Source organism: Oncorhynchus mykiss, chromosome 8 (genome assembly GCF_057628025.1).
Source record: "Oncorhynchus mykiss isolate SJ-2025 chromosome 8, ASM5762802v1, whole genome shotgun sequence".
Lineage (NCBI taxonomy): Eukaryota > Metazoa > Chordata > Actinopteri > Salmoniformes > Salmonidae > Oncorhynchus > Oncorhynchus mykiss.
This window is the reverse complement of record NC_143029.1, coordinates 58,805,971-58,827,667: the sequence shown is the minus strand read 5'-3', so window position 1 is coordinate 58,827,667 and position 21,697 is coordinate 58,805,971. Positions and strand designations below refer to the sequence as shown.

At 42.8% G+C, this 21,697-nt stretch overlaps 1 protein-coding gene and 1 long non-coding RNA gene across 15 annotated transcripts in view; one reads left to right on the top strand and one right to left on the bottom strand.

Moving 5' to 3' along the window:
* Positions 1-7,257: 7,257 nt before the first annotated feature.
* On the top strand, positions 7,258-10,218 carry LOC110530209 (uncharacterized). Its single transcript, XR_002474497.3, has 2 exons — positions 7,258-7,598; positions 9,403-10,218. It is a non-coding gene; the product is annotated as an uncharacterized LOC110530209 (long non-coding RNA).
* The window catches only part of asph (aspartate beta-hydroxylase), a 34,536-nt gene continuing 22,702 nt past the window's right edge, over positions 9,864-21,697 (bottom strand). For 5 of the 14 annotated variants that reach the window (XM_090182102.1, XM_090182093.1, XM_090182101.1 and 2 more), the window contains 7 exons: positions 19,718-19,795; positions 16,260-16,331; positions 15,139-16,125; positions 14,457-14,570; positions 14,282-14,320; positions 14,069-14,113; positions 12,101-13,229 (listed from right to left, as the gene is read on the bottom strand). In XM_090182102.1, the coding sequence (XP_090038228.1) occupies positions 13,174-13,229; positions 14,069-14,113; positions 14,282-14,320; positions 14,457-14,570; positions 15,139-16,125; positions 16,260-16,331; positions 19,718-19,795 (1,391 nt within the window). In that variant the 3' untranslated portion in view covers positions 12,101-13,173. Of the gene's footprint in view, positions 13,230-14,068; positions 14,114-14,281; positions 14,321-14,456; positions 14,571-15,138; positions 16,126-16,259; positions 16,332-19,717; positions 19,796-21,697 lie in introns of all 14 variants that reach the window. The other 9 variants (XM_090182097.1, XM_090182092.1, XM_090182100.1 and 6 more) reach the window with 4 other exon arrangements.

Sequence of the window (21,697 nt, the reverse complement as noted above, 5' to 3'; positions counted from 1 at the left end):
GCCGTCAGCTCAGGGCCACCATCGGTGGACAGGCAAGCTATCAGACTGTGTAGGTATGCCTGCAGCAGAGTGGTTTCATTCATGAGGTGAGCCACCATTGCCAAGGTCATGAAGGTGTGACCGTCAGCAGCCCAATGAGCTCTCGGAGGACAGCGGGGAGACCTACTAATGATCTTCCTGTCTGGGAGGACCGAGTTCACCTAAGCCCAAGTTTGATGCAGTTCATTGAAGAACTTGGGGCACTGAGGAATATACACTCTTCCCGGGCAGCTGTTAGGGTCTAGATTAATATCCAGAGCTTTCAGAACCCTAGAGAGGAGCTCCTACATATTAGCTGATGAACAGGGCGCTTCACTCTGAGCCCTCTCTGAGCCGTGGTTCGCTGACCCAGAACCGGTCTCGGAGGTCGCTCTGTCTAGGTCATTACAGGCTAGGTTGGAGATAACATCAGGATCCTGTCTTAAGTCTTCAACTTGCATTATTATGCACCATAGTGGTATTTTTGCATTTTCGTGCTGGGAGAGTTCAACCAATTACGTTGTTGGTTGATTGAGCCTGCTGTCTGATCTAAAAATGAACGGAGTCATGTTTTGTAGCAATTAGTGTGGCCTTTGTGTTTCGCCGATTGCAAGATCACGCTAGCAGGAAGTAGATATGGTTGGCATTGTTCAGTAGAGCCATTGGACTTGTCTGAATGATGTTCCCATCTGTCACAACATTGCAGGATATCTAGGTTGACATTTTTTCCTTGGCTTTGTGAAGACTACTGGAGCTCTATTATTTTATCCAATTGTGTTCCAACCCTCTAAGGCAGGCTTTTCAAAACGGGGTACTAGTTTCTACAGGTTCATGGGAGCTATGTTACCGTGCAGTGTCTATCCGAGATGGCTAGAGAAATAATTACAAACAATGACTGCTTCTGATGATTCCTCTTTCTAAGAAGAGCTGGATAATGAACCTGTTTATAACCAGTTATTATGCTGTTAGTATTTAGTATATTCCTTGTTTTTGTATTTTTTTTAAGCTTCTGCATTGCCTTTGTCTAAAGTATACTACAATTCCAAGGGTGCATTTAATCTCCAATGATGCAATGCTCCGCCTAGTTAGCTTAGCTGGCTGGTGGTGCACGACTCCAGGTTTTTTGGAGTCGACCCCGACTCCTGTGATTGGAGTCAAAAGGAGTCGACTCCCACAACACAGATGCGCACACACACACCAGTGGAGGGAGGGGAGGACCATCCTCCTCAGTGAAATTTAATAAAAATAAAAATAGTGAAAACACAAAAAAAAGTTATCCTTTTTAGATAAAACTATACTAAATATATTAATATGTCACCAAATAATTGATTAAAACACACTGTTTTGCAATGAAGGTCTAAAGTAACTTCAGCACTCTCTGTGGTAGCACCAGGACAGCTAGTTTCTGTCCTCCTCTGGGTACATTGACTTCAATACAAAACCTAGGAGGCTCATAGGCCTCACTCCTTCCATAGATCTACATGGTAATTATGACCACTTCTGGAGGACGACCTCCAACCAATCAAAGCTTTTGCAGTATAAACTGACACGTTGTCCATCCAGTCATAGGATTAGGATCATGAACCTAGTGTATTGGGGTTGTGCTGCAAAGCAGTATTGCGGTGTTCTTATTTTAATTAATTTTTTATATTTAATGTATTTTGTTTATATTATACAACATTATCAAAACCTTACATCCCTACATCAAAAATGAAAATACTAAATACATATAAACTCAGCAAAAAAAGAAATGTCCTCTCACTGTCAACTGCGTTTATTTTCAGCAAACTTAACATGTGTAAATACTTGTATGAACATAAGATTCAACAACTGAGACATAAACTGAACAAGTTCCACAGACGTGACTAACATAAATGTAATAATGTGTCCCTGAACAAAGGGGAGACGGGGGGGGTCAAAATCAGAAATAAGTCAGTATCTGTTGTGGCCCCATCTGTATTAAGTACTGCAGTGCATCTCCTCCTCATGGACTTCACCAGATTTGCCAGTTCTTGCTGTGAGATGTTACTCCACTCTTCCACCAAGGCACCTGCAAGTTCTCTGACATTTCTGGGGGGGAATGGCCCTAGCCCTCGCCCTCTGATCCAACAGGTCCCAGATGTGCACAATGGGATTGAGATCCGGGCTCTTCGCTGGCCATGGCAGAACACTGACATTCCTGTCTTGCAGGAAATCACGCACAGAACGAGCAGTATGGCTGGTGGCATTGTCATGCTGGAGGGTCATGTCAGGATGAGCTTGCAGAAAGGTTACCACGAGGGAGGAGGATGTCTTCCCTGTAACGCACAGCATTGAGATTGCCTGTAATGACAACAAGCTCAGTCCGATGATGCTGTGACACACTGCCCCAGTCCATGACGGATCCTGCACCTCCAAATCGATCCCGCTCCAGAGTATAGGCCTTGGTGTAACGCTCATTCCTTCGACAATAAATGCAAATCCGACCATCACCCTTGGTGAGACAAAACCTTGACTCGTCAGTGAAGAGCACTTTTGGCCAGTCCTATCTGGTCTAGCGAGGGAGGGTTTGTGCCCATAGGCGACGTTGCCGCTGATGTCTGGTGAGGACCTGCCTTACAACAGGCCTACAAGCCCTCAGTCCAGCCTCTCTCAGCCTATTGCGGACAGTCTGAGCACTGATGGAGGGATTGTGTGGTGTAATTCAGGCAGTTGTTGTTGCCATCCTGTACCTCTCCCACAGGTGTGATGTTAAGATGTTTTTTCTTCTAGATCGTGATGTTCAGATGTACCAATCCTGTGCAGGTGTTGATACACGTGGTCTGCCACGATCAGCTGTCCGTCCTGTCTTAGGCATCTCACAGTATGGACATTGCAATGTATTGCCCTGGCCACATCTGCAGTCCTCATGCCTCCTTGCAGTATGCCTAAGGCACGTTCATGCAGATGAGCAGGGACCCTGGGCATCTTTCTTTTGGTGTTTTTCAGGGTCAGTAGAAAGGCCTCTTTAGTGTCCTAGGTTTCCATAGCTGTGACCTTAATTGCCTACCGCCTGTAAGCTGTTAGTGTCTTAACGACCATTCCACAGGTGCATGTTCATTAATTGTTTACAGTTCATTGAACAAGCATTGGAAACAGTGTTTAAACCCTTTACAATGAAGATCTGTGAAGTTATTTGGATTTTTACAAATTCTTTGAAAGACAGGGTCCTGAAAAAGGAACATATCTTTTTTTGCAGAGTTTATAAATGATTGGAGACAGGCGCAGGAATACGTAATAGGGGTTTTTAATACTCCACCCAAATATACAACATGCCATGAAAGGCACGGGGAGAAGCCCAAAACAAACACGTATACAAAAACACAGGGATGTAACCCAAACAAAAGAGCGAGGTTAAACCTCTAATAAATACACGGGACGAGACCCGTAATAACAATACACGGGATGAGACCCGAAATAACAAGTGCACAATACACGCAGCATGAAAGCTGAAACCACAGGTAGTCAGTCACAAGACCAACTGACATAGGAACAATAACTTGCCAGACAATGGTGCAGGTGTGCATAATGAGACAGTTCAGTGACGCCTAGAGGCCGGTGACATAGAACTCCGGAACTAGTGCACAGAATGAGCATCATTGCCGGGGGAATCTGACAGTACCCCCCCCCCCCCCACGGGAATCAAGGAAATGCAACAGATTTTCCAACTGTCCTTATTCCACTTGTTATGTCCTGGTTAGTAATTTCTCAATACTTAGGATAGAATTCATTATTAGTTGTACATAGATTGCATGAACATTGACTGAATTGAAACTGACATACTGGAGAATTCGGATGCACTTGTTATTTTACAAGACTAAAGGTGAAATGTATGTTTACCTGTATTGTGGTTACACGTTCACTTTTTCTCAGACACACCTCTCCTCCACTCCTCTCTGTACATCAGAGCTCCAGTGCCCTGCCCTCTCTCTCTTTATGGCCATGTCTGAAGCTCTTCTACTACTTCTAGGCTTTGAGTAGTCCCTGTATCGGTCTGCAGTTGTGCCAAAAAGACATGCTCTTGTTGTTCTCTTACAGATTGCACATTCATTTTTACACGCACACACCTTTTTCAATTGTTTTTATTTTTTGTAACCTTTTTACAACACATGTAACTGTCATGTTCTTTCCTGTACTTGAATAGTGATTCATTCTAATGTTTTCATAGTCAGTTGTTAAATGTGTTTATTAATATCTTATTTAGACTTAATCTTCTTATTTCTTCCCTACACCTTTGCAGATCTACGACCAGATGAAAGTAAAAACACTCTTCCTAATTGTTTTTTTTCCACCTGTATTTTGTCAGACCTGTGAAGATGGTGGTAAACTGTACTATTTGGATGGACCCTAGGTTACCCTTTCCACACTGTTATCATACTAACTGTGCGCCGTATAATGAAGAGAGACAAGGAGAACAAATAATCTGGGGGGGGAAAAAATGCTATTTTATGGACAATGGAGGATGGTTCTTAAAATAACCTTGGTGTTAGGGGGCTCCTAAGAGCCGTTTCACTCCACGGCATACTGCCATGGGACTTCACCTGCTGGCGATGAGAAGTTAGGTGGTCAGCTTCTCCCTCACCTGGAGTGTCTGTCTGGGGGTGTTGTTGGCACCTGCCCTGGTGACATCAGGAAGGGAACCATTTGGAGTGCCCGTCTTCATCCGGAGCGGCTACTGGAATGACCTCTGCAGGTAGTTGTGGAGAACACATGTGGCCTTCACACAGGCATCGACATTTGAGGAGCTGAGACCAAGTCCTGCCTCTCCCATCGCCTCATTGGTTTATAGAAGCAGGTACCCACGTACCATCTCCTCTTTGGTTATACGCACGTGGATGACTGAAGATGAGCTAGGTCAGTGGCAGTAATGCACCTAATTTATGAAAGCTGCCAATTGCAATAGAGTCAAGAAAAGAAAAAGCCTGGAAGGCTTTTTTGTGTTGATTAATTGTTGGAGTAGAGGACCTTGTGCATTTCAGGTAAAATAACAACTCAATGTTTACATCCCAGGACAAATTAGCTAGCAACAGCAAGCTAGCTAAATAGGACAAATTAGCTAGTAAGTGCAAGCTAGCTAGCTAAATTGCCAAAAATGTTTCATGCTTTTCGACCTGTCCCCAAATTAATATAATTGGTTCAGAGTTTGTTTTGATATTTTAACCTGCGTGTCTTGATCGCCTTTGGTGTGGGGGGACAAAATATATTTTTGCATGAAGCTGGTTTGGGTTCTATGTTAAGGTCGGTAATACTGTCACATGGTATCAATGATTAGAGACAGGAGCAAGAATACCTAATATGGGGTTTTAATACTCCACCCAAAAATACAACATGCCATGAAAGGCACAGGGGGAAGCCCAAAACAAACAAGCATACAAAAACACAGGGATGTAACCCAAACAAAAGAGGGAGGTAACCTTTAATAAATACACGTGACACAATACACACAGCACAAAAGTTGAAACCACAATGTACAGGTACTCACAAGACCAAGGGCACAATAACCACCAATGGTGAACAGAGGGCACTAAATATACAATTACTATTCGGGGGGTGGGGACCAGGTGTGCGTAATGAGACAGTTCAGTGAAGCTTAGATGCCGGTGACTAGAACTCCAGAACTGGTGCACGGAATGAGAAGTAGTACCGGGGAAATCAGTGACAGCTTGCAGAGGTAATTGCAAGTTATGATGCTTTACTTGTTGAACATATAGAACTGTGTACTGTCTTTTCTGGGATGTCAAAATCAATTCAGAATTATTTGATAGCTTCCATCTCATCATCCATCAAAAGTTAGATTAAAGAGAGAGGTTGACGCAGCGCATTTTTTCCTCCGGTATTTATTTAGCAAAGATGATAACACAATCACTCTGGACAGAAAGAAGCAAAAACTCATTGCATAAGTGTTGCAGCAGCCTAGGCTACACCTAAATGTTAGAGATCTGACATGCTATATGGTATGAAAACGAGACAATTTTTCAGTCTGATCAACTGTAGGCTACTAATAAGAGCATGTGCATACAGCCTATGTGCACTGTCCGTTTGGTCAGGGTGACTAATTGGTAACTTTATGTATTTCTAGTCCATTTGTGTGTCAGGAGAAAATGTGATTGTGATCCAATTTGGTTTATATTCAAAATTGGGTTGACGGTGCTGTCTATTCATTTAATCCAAAATTATTAACTGGAATTAATCAATCAACATACGTGATGACAGATGTGAGTACATTTTTTACAAGGCCGACAGTTGCATATGCCTGCATGATGCAAACATACATAAAGCAGGCAATATAACTCACAGGGCTGAGCTTATCAGTTGTCTCTGTGTCTGGGTAGCAGAAATCCCCCTCCTAATCTAGTCTAAATATAATTTATATGAACAAGAATAAGGTTGCTGCAGTTTGACAGAGGACTGACATGAGCATGATGCTGCCTATAAAATGCCTATTTTGTGTGAATATAGGTGTTGTGTAGGAACTAGAATATGTCAGTGATATTTCTGCTGTGTGCAGTCTTGACGGATCCAATGGGATGATGTGCCTTCGCTGATAAATGTATTATTTGCCATGTTAGGCTGTAGCCCTATTCGGACCGGTATTACTAGAGACGTTGGTTTTGTCATTATTATCCAAGCTATTATTCAAGCATGTGCGTTATTCCAGGGGACGATTCACACACGATTCGTAATTCTTATTTTTTTATTATTAATTTAATTGACTCTTATGACGGACTTTATTGCATCCGTGAAGATATGTCAACGTCATTTCTAGACGATAATAGGCTACACACTGACAACTCGCGCTTGGCTGCCAAATGTATAGGTCTCCATTATATTTAAATTGATTAAGTGTGATCATAATTATTTTAGCTATCCTTCCATGGTATACGTCCTTCCTGATAGCAATGCCCTACATCCTGATGATTTGAGCTGCTGAACAGTGGCGGTTCAAGACCATTTCAACTGGGAGGGCCAAGCTGGGGTCAGTTGTACTGTTACGGGGCCAGTTACATTAGACGTTATTGTTGTCATTGTTTTCTTCACTGGTATTTCTTTAAAATACCATGTTCATAATCATCATCGTTGCCACTGTCTAATAATGGATGTAAAATAAAACGATAAGAAACAGTTTGACAATCATTAAAATGATTTCATACTCCACATTTAGGGGGTCCAAAATTGTTGTCACATGGGCACTGGGGTTGGTGCGAAAACATACAGGAAGGTGCTCTCCAGGAACAGGGTTGGAGAACCCTGACCTAGGTCAACAGCCAGCCAGGGTTTCATTAAATAAACTATAGGCAATACTTTTTTATTGCGAAAAACAGCATTGCGATAGCCTATAGCCTACATCTTCTGATTACCGATACACGGTTCTGTTGTGCTGCCTGGTGGCCGACATGCCTACCTATGCCCCTCTATCTCTCTTTCTTTGCTGTGAAATATGTTTGTTCTCGAAATAGACCACGGAGAAAAGTTTCCTCCGTTGCAAAAATACAGAAATGTAGGAGTAGATCGAAGCTTGACATCCAGTAATGGGAGTCGACGGACTCCACACCATATAGCAGGTAATCAAACCAAGATTAAGTTTGTCATAAATTCTGAGTGCATTTCACATTGCTCTTGGGTTATAATCGTATTATAATGCTTGCATGCATGTTGTTTTACAGAGTCAGCCATAATAGTACGGCTTCAGATTGAACAATGAGACGATATTAGATGCCAACAATAAATCGGTGTCTGATGCTGGTTAGCTAGCATGCTAGCTAGCCGACTGCTACATCTGAAATAGTAGATTACAACAATTTCACCCCAGTTTAATCTTAGCGACTGTTTTAAACAACAGTCCAAACAACATGTATTATTAAATGTATAGGAAAATCACTACGGAATCATAGTCTCATGATTGAAGACTCCTGCATCTTTGGTGCTAACATTAACAACGCTAGCTAAGTAGCTAACCCTGTTGCCTCTGTATTAGTGTTTTCAAAAAGTATCTGCCAAGTACAGCCTTAGCTACTGTCCAAGCAACCAGCAGCCAACAACACTGTAGGCATATTGGAACTAATACAACAAATTAATTTTACAAGTCATTTACTACGAAAATATAGGCTCGCTCGCCTGTAGTCTTAAACCCCGGAAATAAGTTACATCTGGTCTGTTCAGCCATCCCTATGGGGAAAGAATAGGGTTCCGGGAATAAACACCGAAAATAAAGTCAGAGGTTAACACGGGCTTTTTTAAATATACGTTTTGTTCTGAGATAAGAGGTCAGTTAACATGAACGTTATGAATTAAGAAGCCTTTATGGGGTTTGTTTTTAGTACTACATAAATTCTTCAAAATTCACAAAAAGTGAAGTTAGCTGATGAAGATTATCAGATAGAACACAACATATAAAATCTGCTAAACCTAATTTTCTGCGTTAATCCATGGGCTATGTCCAACGAACGATGGCGGAGTTAGTACCTACTAAAAAGACACCATTACTATTTCTCTCTTTGGAAAGGGCGCACTGCAACGGCTGCCAAAGCTGCGACAGTGACGGTGGAAGTGGTTGTGCCGAATGGAATCATGGGAGTTTGAGCCTTGAACAACAGAAAAATATTGTAGCAAGCCAACTATAAATATCATACTATAGGTTTTTTGAGCGTCTATTTAAAAATGTTATTTGAAGACAACCAGAGCAACATGTAGCAGGGAGTTCCAATATGATCAGAAATCTATAGACAGGTTATATAAATAGCTGAAAATGACTGTCCATAATTGACTTTCTTAGTTATCTCAGGGATTCTACTTGAAAACGTCACAGAGAAGCAATATCTGGTTTTTGCTCACGACTAAACAGTCAATAAACATGAAAACTACACTAAAACTGTGTAGGACATCACTAAATAAGTCATAATAACAACCCAAATGTTAAGTGGCGAAGTTGCCCTTCAAAGGTCCAAAGCAGCCATTTTATCTCAAGATCAAATCATTTCTATTTCTCAAACACATCTTAAAAAGAGCTACTCAAGTACTGTGATTGTTTTCAATTAAAATGGTAAAAAATAAACAAATTGCTTCTTATTAACAAAGCAATTTCTCAAGCAAGAATTTTGGTAGCTGTGTCACTATGTGGTCTGAGTGGAGAGAAAACTAAAAACTAGCTGTTATTGGCAGAGGTTTGGAACTCTTTCTTAGTGATGTCACCAGGCAGACCAAAACTCCATCTCACCAAAACAGGCTGAATTTCTGGCAGGCTATTCAAACAGCTCTTACATTAAAAGGGCATTATCATTTTCACAATTTCACAGTATTATTCCAACTCCATAGCATGGAAATTCACTGAGTATATAAAACATTAAACACCTACTCTTTCCATGACAGACTGACCAGGTGAAAGCTATGATCCCTTTGAACGGGGTATGGTAGTAGGTGCCAGGTGCACCGGTTTGTGTCAAGAACTGCATCACTGCTGGGTTTTTCCACACTCAACAGTTTCCCGTGTGTATCAAGAATGGTCACCACCCAAAGGACATCTAGCCAATTTGACAACTGTGGGAAGCATTGGAGTCAACATGGGCCCGCATCCCTGTGGGACTCTTTTGACACCTTGTAGAGCATGCCCTGACAAATTCAGGCTGTTCTGAGGGCAAAAGGAGGGCATAAAACTCAATATTAGAAAGGTGTTCCTAATGTGTGGTATATATAAAACACAAGCAAATCACATTGACAACACCGGACCTTTAAAGGGTACCTTAGTGAAGTGTTATCATGCATGGGATGGCGGACTAACTATGCCCATGTCAAGGTATTCCAATAAACAGTTACACAATGATAAACGACACCATGGTGTTGTCCCAAACCTTTATTGCAGCTCTCGAACAGAACATTTACAGCACGTGTCAAACTCATTCCACGGAGGGCTGCGGGTTTTCGCTCCTCCCTGGGTGTCTAGGTCCTCATTGAAAGAAAAAAAAAACTAAAACCCGCAGACACTAGGTCCTGCATGGAATGAGTTCGACACCCCTGATTTATAGAAACTGTGACAGCCGTCCAACTCTGCATACAGAATGCATTTTCACAATAATTTAAAAACCTGTTAGCCTATACAGCTGGATACTATGTTTACCTCTATGTATAACATGTTTTTGTGTGTAAACCCCTGTTCATATGTGAACTGCAATAAAAAATAAACACTGAGATTGTAGTGATGTTTTCGGTTACTGCTGGTTGTGGAATGTCTTTCCCTTGGAGTACAGTCCATTCTGAGCAGAAGAGCCTCAACTGTCACATATGGCTTTGAAAAAAGTGAAGCACTTTTTATTTAAATTTTCATAATTAAAAAGGTCTGATCCTAAAAAAGTGTATTTTTATTTAAAAATCTAGAACAGATCTATCTTGTAAAGTTTTGTATAATGTAAAATTAACACCACGTTAAAAATTCACATTGACTTCAAAAGTGTTAGGTAATAGAAAAAGACCCACTAGTGTTATAGAAAAAAGACAAAATAAGTCCTAAGAACTAGATTGCAACCACTTGTTTTTGTGTACATCGAAACAAACCGTTATTTGGTTTCCTCAGAGAAGATTTGCATTGCAGCATTCCCTACAGTCCATCACCTTATCACCATTATATCATCCAGCAGGCCCCTTATTACCACAATGTACAGAAAACTTCTACAATGGAAAAATGTCAAACAAAAACACACTCATCTGAATTCACAGAAACATTACATCGTTGGAGGAACACAAACTAAGCACACGACTGAGTTTCCTTGAAAAAAATGAAATCATTTTTTTTTTCTTCACCGTACAGCCTTAAGTTCAAAGCATGAGCTAGCATCATCCTTGTAGTAAAAACAAACCATGACAACATCATTAACGACAACATCAAAATTAAATACTAGCACAAGTCGAGTTAGATGTCGCTAGGACAGAGTGAGCAGGTTACACTCAAGTTCCCTTCTAGATGCACAACAGTGTTTCTCTTTGAACAGTTGGTTTGGGGGGGTCACGCACTGAAACACATGCAGAGGGACAAAAAGAGGTGGTCCGGGTGTCTGCTAAATCAGCAACAATTACAGACATTCAAAAACCTTTGTTCCAAATGAAGCACTTACCCTGGGCTTGAGCCAGTTAATATACAAGTGAAAGTGGAACTGTACATTTAGAGAGAAAGGGAACAAACGTTTATGAACATTACTGCCGCAGACTTTAAATATATATATATATATATATATTTTTTTTTTTACAGTTTACGTGTACTGACTGATGAATTTCGAATAATCATGTTCCTGTTGGACCACGTGTGTGCGTGTGGAGAGCAGATCTATTGGAGGACCTGGGACACTGCACAGCAGCCTGTTTTATCAGGAGACTGGGTTGGGTCAGACCATTAACCCATAACAGCTACGCCCACACTGAGCTGCACCTAAGAGTTACTACCAGACTCTGAGACATGCCCTTCCTTCGTCTCCAGGTAAAAATCTGTTTTTCCCAGAACAAATGGCATATGCCAACATTTCTCCCATTTGGAGAGTTTACATCCAACCCAAATACAGTAAAAAAAAAAATTAAAAAAAGACCACAAAATAAATAAAATAGTAAAAAAATGGACACAAGCCTGGCTTGGGGATAACTCATTGTGTTCCGTTAGATGTTCACCGTTCTGGCTGGAGGTATGAGTAAGTCAAAAACACTTTCAGTATTAAAGAAGTAACAGTGAGAGCAAGGTACTAGGAGTTTGAACAAACAAAACTGAAATTGAAATGAGTCTCAAACGCATCTTAATTAATGAGAACTACGGCTCATAGGATTGTTTTATAGACATACAGTCTATAAAATGCACACACGCAAACATACACTATATATACAAAAGTATGTGGACACCCCTTCAAATTAGTGGATTCAGCTATTTCAGCCACTGCCGTTGCTGGCAGGTTAATAAAAATTGAGCACAAAGCCATGCAATCTCCATAAACAAACATTGGAAGTAGAATGGTCTTACTGAACAGCTCAATGACTTTAAACGTGGCACCATCATAGGATGCCACCTTTCCAACAAGGAGGAGGAATAATGGTCTGGGGCTGTTTTTATTGGTTCGGGCTAGGCTCCTTAGTTCCAGCGAAGGGAAATCATAATGGTACAGCATACAATGAAATTCTAGCAGATTCTGTGCTTTAACTTTGTGACAGCAGTTTGGGGAAGGCCCTTTCCTGTTTCAGTATGACAATGCCCCCATGCACAAAGCAAGGTCCATTTAGAAATGGTTTGTCGAGATCAGTGTGGAACAACTTGACTGGCCTGTACAGAGCCCTGACCTCAACCCCATCGAAAACCTTTGGGAAGAATTGGATCACCGACTGCGATGCAGGCCTAATCGCCCAACATCAGTGCTCAACCTCACAAATGTTCTTGTGGCTGAATGGAAGAATGTCCCCGCAGCAATGTTCCAACATCTAGTAGAAAAGCCTTCCCAGAAGAGTGAAGTGGCGGCTGTTATAGCAGCAAAGGGGAGACCAACTCCATATTAATGCCCATGATTTTGGAATGATATGTTCGACAAGCAGGTGTTCACATACTTTTGGTCATGTAGTGTACATCTATACACATTCTCAGTCATACACATATGGAAGCTCACACACTCACCCTACATCACCAGACTTGTCTGTTCACCTGTCAGCATAACTTTGCCCTAGATATGCAACATCTTGACATGTAGACTCAATACATACTGGTAATACAAAACTGCAGCTTTGCATCTTCACATTTAACAAAAAACTGAACTCGGCTCAGACGTGAAGTTCTTTGACTAGCAACATGTACCTCTGCTTGCTATACACAGGAAATGGAAAACAAACTACATTCCATTAGCGAAAAGCTACCCTCCCATTAACTACCTACATCTGTAAGAGAAATTAATTGATACTTGTCATTATAAGAAAAAAAAAAGGAAAAAAAATATATAGGGTAAATGAAAAAAATCTAACAAGTTCTGGAAGTGAGAAAAACAAGTTTCTGGGTGTGCGAGTGAGAAATAGGACAAATAGGAGAGAGTGTTGAAGGCCGTGATGGCGCTTTTCATTCTCTGGAGGTGGGAAAGCGCGACTGCATGCGCTCAGTGGGATGCGATGTGGGCTGGTCCTCAATCAGTCTTACCGCGCTGAGACCGCAGGCTCTGCGTTTCTATGGAAAGAAGATACTGACCTCACTAAGTGACAGTGATGGAATAAAAAAGCAGTTACCATTCAATTTAATTCATAATACAATTACATCATGTAGAAAAAAAATATTTTGACAACATAACACTTTACACGATTGATACATCATATAATAAAGAATTCACCACACAATCTAACAGACAAAAACAGGATGGAGGCCTTCTATTTCAGTTGTAGTCACATCACAAGTCATTTAACAAAAATCCTCAAACAATATCAAGATATGGAAAATGCATGGAATGACTAGTTGACTAGTTAGTCGACTCCTGTGAGAGCCATTTCATAAGCTGTCTTTCATAAACCAGCCTCAAGGGGGAGCTATAGCATACTCTACAAATAGCTTCACTGGCCTTCATTACTCACCACAAGGGAGAGTTAAGTCTACCTACCTTGATAGGATTAATCCACAGACTACATGTGGCCTACACATATTAGAGCACACGCTACCTACTAATCACGTGTGTCCTCACTGGCATGGGCTTCAAAGTCAGGAATATCTTATTGTACGACATACAAAGAAAGACCGCCTATTTGTGTCTGCTGTGGATACATGCCCACAGGTCAGCTTCACTGAGAAAGCTGGGCTTCTTAGATGGCATGAAACCATACTGCTGGTTAATAGCCAAAGTGCAAACTATCTATTAAACAATGATTATGGACTAATTACAGTAGGCCTGCATTCAGCTGTGAAATGTCGATTCTATGAAATTAGGATTCTGAACTTGTTGAATGTCTGATTCTAGACGTCCTGCTGTGCAGTCATACAATCGAGTAAAAAGGAATGAGAAGATGCAATTGCGTTATGACAAGTTTTAAAATTAAAGTGTACCTGTTGGCTCATCTTCCATCTGTTCTTCTGCCTGGGAAAGCTCTTCTGTTGAAACGAAACAAGTCAAAGTTAGAATAAAAATGCTTCAACACACATGCTTTTTACTGGACATGCTTTCAGAGAACAGGGTCAATGACCACCATGAAAGCTTATGCAGGAGAACTGTTCATAGTAATAACATTGGACTGGAGTTAAAATAATCTTATCACCAACCTATCAACTCCTCCAGCTCATCTACTTCAGCTGCTTCCTCTGCAACAGAAAACCAGCAGTTGCAGTTAGTTAAAACGGAGAGAGAGAGAGAGGAGGCACTGAAGAATGACATCTGAATATTATTGCCCTCAACTGAGTGGAGGTACACGTACATAAAATCACACTCGACACGTACCTGCAAACTCTTCCCGAAGAGCTTCCTCCTGTTGAGTTTCTTCTGACTCAGCTTCTGATTCGGCTTCTTCTGTTTGTTCTGAATCTTCTGCTGCTGTTTCTTCTACCAGCTCTTCTGTGGAGCAAAGGAACAAGTTGTATTAGAACACTGTTTTTCAAAAGACAATGAATGACAGCCTCACATTGAGAATTGACAAATTCATCCACAAAATTAGCAGAGAGACTTAAGTTTCAAGTTTTATTAGTCGTATGCACGGGATACGCATGGTATACATCATCCAACGATATGCTTACTTGCAGGTTCCTTCTCCACAATGCAAAAACAATAAGAAATAATACAAAATGAGGTGACATGAGCAACACAAAAAGCAGATAGGAGAGACAGAAAAGTGAGTGCCCTATCCACTACCCCAAGATTAGATGGGAAACTGCCCGACCTCTCTACAAACATGTAGCTACTCTTATCAGAAAAGACAATGTGTGCATGCACTTCTGCAATGCAGCACCTGGTGTTCAACTGTGCTCGTTTTAAACTGTGTGAAGACAAACACCTCATCAGCAAAAACCGAGCCTTGAGAGGATTTTCTTTCAATAATTTCTGGACCCAGATTAAGCCTACCCCTGGAGTAAGCCTACCCCTGGACTAAAAACATTTTGTTCTGTTCTGGATAATTTTTCCTTACCCTCCTCTGTTGCTGGCTCCTCCTCTGCCTCTTCCTCCTCCTCCTCAACTGGTGCAGCCTCTTCTTCTGCGGGGGCAGCCTCTTCCTCAACAGCGACTTCCTCCTCAACTGATGCAGCAACTTCCTCCTCAGCGGCCTCCTCCTCAACAGCTTCTTCTGTGGGTGAATCCACTTCCTCAACCGGGGCAGCCTCTTCAGCAACCTCCTCCTCAACTGGTGCGGCTTCCTCCTCAATGGCGGCGACTTCCTCCTCGACGTGGGCGGCTTCCTCTACCTTTTCAACGGGGGCAGCCTCCTCCTCCTCCTCGGCTGGGGCGGCCTCCTCCTCCTCCTCGGCTGGGGCGGCCTCCTCCTCCTCCTCGACTGGGGCGGCATCCTCCTCCTCCTCGACTGGGGCGGCCTCCTCCTCCTCCTCGACTGGGGCGGCCTCCTCCTCCTCCTCGACTGGGGCGGCCTCCTCCTCCTCCTCGACTGGGGCGGCTTCCTCCTCCTCCTCGACTGGGGCGGCTTCCTCCTCCTCCTCGACTGGGGCGGCTTCCTCCTCCTCCTCGACTGGGGCGGCTTCCTCCTCCTCCTCGACTGGGGCGGCTTCTTCCTCCTCCTCGACTGGGGCGGCTTCTTCCTCCTCCTCGACTGGGGCGACCTCCTCCTCCTCGACTGGGGCGACCTCCTCCTCCTCCGGAACCGCAGAATCTTCCTCAATGATTTCAGGCTCATCCACCTCAGGCTCTTCTTCCTCCTCCAGAACCTCAGGCTCTTCCTCCTCCAGAACCTCAGGCTCTTCCTCAATGATTTCAGGCTCATCCACCTCAGGCTCTTCTTCCTCCTCCAGAACCTCAGGCTCTTCCTCAATGATTTCAGGCTCATCCACCTCAGGCTCTTCTTCCTCCTCCAGAACCTCAGGCTCTTCCTCAATGATTTCAGGTTCATCCACCTCAGGCTCTTCTTCCTCCTCAACCACCTCAGGTTCTTCCACAACCTCAGGCTCTGTAAGGAAGTGAAAGCATTATAAAACTTAGCTGATAACTGAAAATGACACTGGGTGATACATGTCTATGATATTGGCTGACTTTTTCCTTCAAAAAAATGACAATTTCAATGTCTTCTTCAAGCTTACAGACCTGGTAGGGGAGCAACAACTTCCTCTGCTTCTGTGGCCTCGATCACTTCTTCAACAACGGGTTCTGGTGCGGCTAAAGCAAAGGGACGCGGGGAAAGAGATAAGAGGGGTAGAGGGGAACAGTTAAGACCATCTTGATCGCAGCTGATCCTTTTACTTAAACTACGGCCTTATCTGGCATACTTCATCATTTTCTTCTCGCACAGAACGTTCCAAATATCTTACGGTACATATAAGAAAGTGCACTAACTTTATGAGGTGACTTTCCATGGTGTGTCAATAATGAAAAAAAAAAGCGTATGCTCCTTCAAATATAGATTTCTAAACCATGGTAGGTACAGTGGGGCAAAAAAGTATTTAGTCAGCCACCAATTGTGCAAGTTCTCCCACTTAAAAAGATGAGATAGGCCTGTAATTTTCATCATAGGTACACTTCAACTATGACAGACAAAATGAGGGAAAAAAATCCAGAAAATCACATTGTAGGATTTTTAATGAATTTATTTGCAAATTATGGTGGAAAATAAGTATTTGGTCAATAACAAAAGTTTATCTCAATACCCTTTGTTGGCAATGACAGAGGTCAAACGTTTTCTGTCTTCACAAGGTCTTCACAAGGTTTTCACACACTGTTGCTGGTATTTTAGCCCATTCCTCCATGCAGATCTCCTCTAGAGCAGTGATGTTTTGGGGCTGTAGCTGGGAAACACGGACTTTCAACTCCCTCCAAAGATTTTCTATGGGGTTGAGATCTGGAGACTGGCTAGGCCACTCCAGGACCTTGAAATGCTTCTTACGAAGCCACTCCTTCGTAGCCTGGGCGGTGTGTTCGGGATCATTGTCATGCTGAAAGACCCAGCCACGTTTCATCTTCAATGCCCTTGCTGATGGAAGGAGGTTTTCACTCAAAATCTCACGATTACATGGCTCCATTCATTCTTTCCTTTACACGGATCAGTCGTCCTGGTCCCTTTGCAGAAAAACAGCCCCAAAGCATGATGTTTCCACCCCCATGCTTCACAGTAGGTATGGTGTTTTTTGGATGCAACTCAGCATTCTTTGTCCTCCAAACACGACGAGTTCAAGTTTTTACCAAAAAGTTATATTTTGGTTTCATCTGACCATATGACATTCTCCCAATCTTCTTCTGGATCATCCAAATGCTCTCTAGCAAACTTCAGACGGGCCTGGACATGTACTGGCTTAAGCAGGGGGACACGTCTGGCACTGCAGGATTTGAGTCCCTGGAGGCGTAGTGTGTTACTGATGGTAGGCTTTGTTACTTTGGTCCCAGCTCTCTGCAGGTCATTCACTAGGTCCCCGTGTGGTTCTGGGATTTTTGCTCACCGTTCTTGTGATCATTTTGACCCCATGGGGTGAGATCTTGTGTGGAGCCCCAGATCGAGGGAGATTATCAGTGGTCTTGTATGTCTTCCATTTCCTAATAATTGCTCCCACAGTTGATTTCTTCAAACCAAGCTGCTTACCTATTTCAGATTCAGTCTTCCCAGCCTGGTGCAGGTCTACAATTTTGTTTCTGGTGTCCTTTGACAGCTCTTTGGTCTTGGCCATAGTGGAGTTTGGAGTGTGACTGTTTGAGGTTGTGGACAGGTGTCTTTTATACTGATAACAAGTTCAAACAGGTGCCATTAATACAGGTAACGAGTGGAGGACGGAGGAGCCTCTTAAAGAAGAAGTTACAGGTCTGTGAGAGCCAGAAATATTGCTTGTTTGTAGGTGACCAAATACTAATTTTCCACCATAATTTGCAAATAAATTCATAAAAAATCCTACAATGTGATTTTCTGGGTTTTTTTCTTCTAATTTTGTCTGTCATAGTTGAAGTGTACCTATGATGAAAATTACAGGGCTCTCATCTTTTTAAGTGGGAGAACTTGCACAATTGGTGGCTGACTAAATACTTTTTTTGCCCCACTGTATATGTATGTAACATTACTTTGTATAATGTGACAACAGGTATTGGTGTCTTGTTGACCGTAGGTGTAAACATGTGGTGTACATGTCGTGCAGGTTTTACACAACAACTTGCGGGAAGACCAGCTTATCAGAGCCAATGGTTAAAAGGGTAGAGAATGGCTCACGTATAGAGCCTACAGGTGGCAGACATGAAATCAATACAGTTTACATGTACGAGTTTAATGGTTAACTCTTGACTTAGATAGTCGTAGCAGCACCATGTGAGTGTCTGGTGGAGGACACAGTTCTACTGAGGGTAAAGGCTTCAAAAAAGACCCATTAAGGCCCACACATACTATGATTTTAGCCGTCTTACGCCACGACTCTGCTGTCCCGGGAAATGTCCACGTTGTGGGGAAAATTCTTAGGGCGTAAACAATTGGTTGGACATCCTGGCTCGTTCTGGGTGACAGGGTCTAGGTCTGCCGACTAAGTACCACCACGTGCGGCCTTAGGCGCCGACAAAGTTCTGTCAGTGTCTTTATCGTGTAGTGTGTGGCTGGTGTTTACGAGATGATCCTGGTGACTGACCAATAGGCACACAGAGTATGCCCACCATAATATTATTGTGGATAGCCATATTCCTGTCACGGTTAGATTTAAACATTGACGTGCTTTGCAAGGAGAACGATTTCCCTTAATAAACTTGTTTACATGACATCTGAAAATCAGGCCACTTGACGGGATTTTGATAAACGAACAAAATCGGCAATCAAAATAAACGTTCTACCACAGCGACCGTCTTATTTTTTGGGACGTCTATTTGATTCCGAGTTCAGACAAAGTTTGGATGCGAAAACTATTTCTAAGATGCATACTTTCAGTTTTTCCCGAACTCATTCCACTAGTGCATAAGCATAGAGGGAGGCTTGCGCTGCTGGCACACGCTCCGATCAAACACACCGCTGCAGTTGACGTAGCCTACGTCGACTGACAGCCTCGCAAGCCAATCGCAGAATGTGACAAATGAACTGAAGCAAATCGTACAATCTGGCCAGGTTGACGTCAAGATTTTTAAAATTCGGTAACGTCACACAGTGCGGCATCTAATAATCGTAAAAGACGGAATCCGACGTACATTGCGGGAAGGCCTTAACAGCTCGTGACGTTGTAGATGGATGCTGTTTTGTCTAGTCAAGCCCACAGTTCAAATTCAATGACAATAGTGATGAATAACTTGCATGTTTAAGCAATTAGGATACTGCATAAACATCTGACAAAGGGATGTTGAATGGAATTGTAATGAGGAAATTAAGTAGTAGGCTATGTTTGAGTATTTCAAAGAAATAACCACTGGTCACATTCTACAGTGTAGAAGATGCCTTTGTTGTATCCAGTACGGTGCTACTGGAGCCTTCTCCTGTGTCTGTGGTTATAGTGTGCGTGTTTCATTACACACATTTCCTCTCATGACCTTTACCATCTACCACAGTTACGGTGTGTGTGTGTGTGTGTACATGTGTAGACCAGCAGGAGTTCTACCTTCTTCCACAGGTGCTGCAGGAGCCTCCTCTGGTGCTGCATCTCTGGTAATGACGACGGTAGCCTTCTCTTTCAGCCCTGAGGGTTTTACAAGTGACGCAGGGGGATGAGGATGACATGGCAACAGCTCTTGTTCAGGAGAAGTGCCTTTTCAGAGGCTACAACTCTGTGTAATGTATACTGTATTTGGCATAGTAATATTAATGTAAACTCAGCAAAAAAAAGAAATGTCCCCTTTTCAGGACCCTGTCTTTCAAAGATAATTCGTAAAAATCCAAATAACTTCACAGATCAGCCTAGTTAAATAAAGGTAAAAAAAAATATATACACATTTTTTATGAACATGCACCTGTGGAACGGTCGTTAAGACACTAACAGCTTACAGACGGTAGGCAATTAAGGTCACAGTTATGAAAACTTAGGACACTAAAGAGGCTTTTCTACTGACTCTGAAAAACACCAAAAGAAAGATGCCCAGAGTCCCTGCTCATCTGTGTGAACGTACCTTATGCATGCTGCAAGGTGGCATGAGGACTGCAGATGTGGCCAGGGAAATAAATTGAAATGTTTGTACTGTGAGACGTCTAAGACAGCGCTACAGGGAGACAGGACGGACAGCTGATCGTCCTCGCAGTGGCAGACCACGTGTAACAACACCTGCACAGGATCGGTACATCCGAACATCACACCTGCGGGACAGGTACAGGATGGCAACAACAACTGCCTGAGTTACACCAGGAACACACAATCCCTCCATCAGTGCTCAGACTGTCCTCAATAGGCTGAGAGAGGCTGGAGTGAGGGCTTGTAGGCTTGTTGTAAGGCAGGTCCTCACCAGACATCACCGGCAATAACGTTGCCTATGGGAACAAACCCACCGTCGCTGGACCAGACAGGACTAGCAAAAAGTGCTCTTCACTGACGAGTCACGGTTTTGTCTCACCAGGGGTGATGGTCGGATTTGCGTTTATCGTTGAAGGAATGAGCGTTACACCGAGGCCTGTACTCTGGAGCGGAGTCGATTTGGAGGTGGAGGGTACGTCATGGTCTGGGGCAGTATGTCACAGCATCATCGGACTGAGCTTGTTGTCATTGCGGACAATCTCAACGCTGTGCGTTACAGGGAAGACATCCTCCTCCCTCATGTGGTACCCTTCCTGCAGGCTCATCCTGACATGACCCTCCAGCATAACAATGCCACCAGACATACTGCTTGTTCTGTGTGTGATTTCCTGCAAGACAAGAATGTCAGTGTTCTGCCACGGCCAGCGAAGAGCCCGGATCTCAACCCCATTGAGCACGTCTGGGACCTGTTGGATCGGAGGGTGAGGGCTAGGGCCATTCCCCCAAGAAATGTCAGTTAACTTGCAGGTGCCTTGGTGGAAGAGTGGGGTAACATCTCAGAGCAAGAACTAGCAAATCTGGTGCAGTCCATGAGGAGGAGATGCACTGCAGTACTTAATGCAGCTAGTGACTTATTTTTGATTTTGACCCCCCCTTTGTTCAGGGACACATTATTCCATTTATGTTAGTCACATGTCGGTGGAACTTGTTCAGTTTATGCCTCAGTTGTTATGTTCATACAAATATTTGCACATGTTAAGTTTGCTGAAAATAAATGCAGTTGACAGTGAGAGGACGTTTCTTTTTTTTGCTTGAGTTTATATGGCTAGAAACAATACAGTAATGTACATTGGGATTTAGGTCTAGGAGGTCATATGCATAAACTGTTAGAAATTAACATAATTAAAAACAATAATATAACATTGAAAGACTGATTTGGGTTTACATTTGCACTTAAACACTGAATTGGTATTGTGTTCTGATATGCTGTGAAAAGGTGAGGTCTGCAGTGCTAAGAGAGAGCAAGACAGGGGAGCAAAAGAAAAAAGGAAAGAGTATTCCAATAGAAACGACTGGGAGGGAATGCCCATTTAGGCACAATGTCTAACCCAAGCCTTGTGGATGTATGCATACAAT